At 47.4% G+C, this 3,973-nt stretch overlaps 1 protein-coding gene across 1 annotated transcript in view; it reads left to right on the top strand.

Annotated features, from left to right (window-relative positions):
* Positions 1-2,903, top strand: part of LOC146611513 (adenylate kinase 7-like) — a 14,160-nt gene extending 11,257 nt beyond the window's left edge. Inside the window, exons 13-18 of the mRNA XM_085342891.1 lie at positions 1,550-1,675; positions 1,745-1,795; positions 1,903-2,100; positions 2,186-2,406; positions 2,598-2,756; positions 2,847-2,903. Of these exons, the coding sequence (XP_085199017.1) occupies positions 1,550-1,675; positions 1,745-1,795; positions 1,903-2,100; positions 2,186-2,406; positions 2,598-2,756; positions 2,847-2,903 (812 nt within the window). The remainder of the gene's footprint in view (positions 1-1,549; positions 1,676-1,744; positions 1,796-1,902; positions 2,101-2,185; positions 2,407-2,597; positions 2,757-2,846) is intronic.
* Positions 2,904-3,973: the final 1,070 nt, after the last annotated feature.

Raw genomic sequence — 3,973 nt, forward strand, 5'->3', positions numbered from 1 at the left:
CTTTCTTGGCTGCTGCCTCAAAGCACATTGTGCGCTGTCTATCTTGCGTGCTGCACAATATCGTTTAATATTTAGTATCTACTGATATCTACTGCTAGCTAGTTTATTGTGATGGTGCTGTTTTTTTATTATGTTGCTCTTTGTTGTTTGCTTTCTCTTCTGTTTTTTTCCTCCATACAGGTGATCCAGGTGTTTTGTTTGTTTTTTTTCTTTCTTCCCCCCCTTCTCACCGTCTCTTCTCCCCTTTGGTTTTCTTTCTCTCCCTCTCTTTCTTTCATTCTTTCTCCCTGTCCTATCCCCCAGTCATGTCTGTCCCGTTTGTAGCAAAATAAAATAAATACATAATTATAATAAAGGTCAATCACATGGACCAATATGGCAAGGCCATGATGATCCACTTGGTAAAATAAATCTGCTTGGCATCTTTCTTGGCCTTAAGACAACATTTCTGATGCTAAAGATCCAAACGGGACACAAAAAAAAAGAAAAAAGAACTAATTCATGACTCTAACTTCTGCATTAATATTTAACCTAATGTAATCATAGCTGCTTCAGTATTTATGACAGTATTTCTGACTGTAACACATTCAGTTGATGCTGGTAAACATTTAGACGGGTTTGCTCGTGTCAGCGTACAAAACTGCCGCTCCTGTGATTGTCTGGCTTTGACCTGACGTGCTAATGGCTCTGCAGCCAGCCCAGGTACGATACAGCAGGTGACTGCGCCTCCTCAGAGGGATCAGACAGCAAACCAGAGCTATGTTCTTTATGTAAAAGCCATCTGATCAGACCCAAAACCACGTCTCTTCATCACTTCACGTTTGTTCAGCAGAGCCCAGCATGTTATGGACACCGGGTGGCTGTAAAACACTGATGTTGTGTTTCAGCTGCTAATCAATCCTGTCAGATCTGCATACACGACTGTGTTTGTTTTCTACATTCATGAGGGACATTTGGTCTGTTTCCATGTTTCTTTGGTGCTCTATGCAGACTCTGGAATAGTCAGATTTAATTCAGTTTGTTAACTTTTTTAAACTTGACTGGGAAAAAGCTTCTTCAGGACTGTAGCTCACTTTTCTGCACCTCAGACAGCAACTGTTTGAAGCAGCTTGTATTATATGCAGATCAAACGTGAACATTTCTCTGTACGGTGACAGAGTTCAGCCTTTATATTGGCTTTGAGTGCTCTGCACTTTGCTGGGTGCTGTGTTTGTGCCTCGGTCAGAGACTTGGTGTGTGTCCTCCACCTGTGTGTGAGGTGTCTGCATGTGTGTGTGCAGCTGCAGGGACATGCTGGGAGTTTATGGTTAGCTCTCACAAAGTGAGCATGATGTGAGTTCGGCAGGTTTTTGCACATGCTGCAGGATAAATCGGGTAATTACAGATTTATCTGTATTATGGGAAATGATCTGCTGCTGTGAACAGTGTTCGGATTGGATGGTTTTGTCACATGATCACATGGACTATTTGCACAGATTGGTATTATTGTCTGATCTTTGCTATTGTCGCGCCTCGAGGCATCAGTTGAATAGAAACATGAATCCCGCAGGTCTGGAGGAGGAGCTGCTGTTGAACGTGATGAGGGACGAGCTGATGACTCACCCGTGTAAAAACCAGGGTTATGTGTTGGAGGACTTTCCCCAAACACGTGAACAAGCCAAAGAGCTCTTTGACGGTGAGTCGGACACCCCGAGGCTCTTGCACGTCAGGGCCTCACCTGCTCACTCACTCTTCTCTTCTCCAGGTAAAGAAGAGGATGCAACATCCCAGAATTCTTTAACCAGCATTATACCCGGTACCTGCAGGGAGCTGTGACTCAGATCCTTTTATTTCTCATTTAACAACAACAGTAACAGATGTGCAGCCTGCTCCATCAGTAACAGTTGTCTTGTGTGGCCACAGAGTTTGTGTTGTGCCTGGAGGCCACAGAGGCCTTCCTGTTGGATCGAGTGCTCAACCTGCCCGAGAGCCGCGTGCAGGAACACAACTGCGAGCCAGAGAACTTCTCGAGGCGGCTGGCTGCTTACAACGAGAAACAGTCGGAGGATGATGTGGTCCTCAACTACTTTTATGAGCATGACATCATCCCTCTGCAGTTTGGTAACCCGTGAAGAGAGACTGCATCACTTGTGAGGGAGAAATCTTTCTTAGTGTTGCTAAAAGTCTCTGTGCTCCTCGTCTGCAGAGATCAGCAGCAACGCTGAAGCAGACTGCCTGCCTCTGATGCAGAAGGTCATTGACATGGTGGGCCAGCCCAGAAACTACGGTCCCAGCAGCCAGGAGGTGAAGGAGGAGGAGAGGAGGAAGGCTGGCGAGAGGCTGAGGAGAGAAGCCCAGGAGAGAGCAGAGGTGGAGCAGATGGAGGCCGACGAGGCCAGAGCCAGGGCTGCACGCTGGGCTGAGTGGGTAGGTGGAGGAGAAAGACGAGGCGCTGTTAACGACATATAAAACACATTTCCTAACAATGAGCAGAGGAGTGCGCTGTGAAGAGCTCTGCTTTAACAAGCAGACAGTCAGTGTCACTCTGCTGGCCATGACGGATACACACCAGAAGAGGCAACAAGCTGAACTATTCTCTACATGTCTCTGTGTATTAGACTAAGAAGCTGGAGCAGGTGAGGCAGCAGGAGGAGGAGGAGCTGGAGGCCACGTCGCGCCCCATGAGGGGCTACCTGATGGAACAGGTAGTGCCCACGCTGAGCCAGGGTCTGACTGCATGCTGCCGAGCTCAACCACAGGACCCCGTGGACTTCCTGGTATTTCACTGCCCACAGATTATTGCCCGGTCGTTAGCGTCTCCTCCACGTGGCGTTAATCGTGATGGCGTACGTCTCTTTGTCTTTCAGGCAGAGTACTTGCTGAAGAACAACCCTTTTGAAGCCGATCACGAGCAGCTTTCCTAGCCGAGGAGAATTTCCTTTGAGTCTTTGAGACTCGTCAGAGCATTTCAGTCGTCACACGCCAAGTGTCCCCAACTCCATGCTGGGATTTTGATTAGGTGTGATTTGTAAGTGGCCCATTCTCCTGCCCCTGTTGCATTCATACACGGTTTGTTTGGGCTCTCGTGTGCTGGCCGTTACTTAAAAGCAACCCAAAAAGCAGATGAAAGTGTGCACAAAACCAGGAGCTAATTAGGAAGTTAATTTGCTTAATAAACTTGGTAAACTGTAAAGCAGACACACTCGGGTCATAATTGCTTTGATTTAGCTTCAGATTTCCAGGAAGGATAAATGTTACGAATGGCGGCTAATTTGTCGGTCTCTCATGTTGCCACTCGTGACTCCAAAGTGTACATAATTGGTTGCGACAGAACACCAAACGATTTCATTGTACGTACTTAATCACCACATGGGGAAATTAGTGGAGTTTATTTGGGAAACACTGTAATGCAAGCTGCTGCAACACTGTTGGACTGCAGCACGTGTGCCCCCGGTACACACACACACACACACACACACACACACACACACACACACACACACACACACACAGTTCTCTGTCATAGTGAGCACCATGCACTATGTGGGCACACACACAGGTGTAGCAGCTGAGATGTCACCTGTCCATCTTCGCGATGTGCTGAAATAACCCGAGTGTAGCATCTGTAACACCGGTTACATTAACACTAAACACAGTTTCAAACCCACAACACAACAAACAGGTCCCTGCTAGATGGTGATGTCATACTAAAATGTGTTGGATTTTTGCTTGTACGGGTCCTCTAAGGCGAGGCCTGAGAAAAGCTTCCCAGTAAACTGCAGTGACCTCTGTCCACTGATGGTGCTGGGTGTACTGGTTCTATGGTGGGAGGTGAGAACAGCTCCCAGTCTTTGCTGCATTTGTGGACTGGTGTTACTGTGTAGGATCAGCACGTGCTCGGCCTTCTTTAGCGCCACGCTTCTTTGCTGTGATTGGCCCTGAGGCCGAGGTGCTGTTTCTACTCCTCCCAACATCTGAAGCGTATTTTTAAAAG

Source organism: Diplotaxodon limnothrissa, linkage group LG19 (assembly GCF_057381915.1).
Source record: "Diplotaxodon limnothrissa isolate DT_005_m linkage group LG19, D_limnothrissa_male_GT1.1, whole genome shotgun sequence".
Taxonomy (NCBI): Eukaryota; Metazoa; Chordata; class Actinopteri; order Cichliformes; family Cichlidae; genus Diplotaxodon; species Diplotaxodon limnothrissa.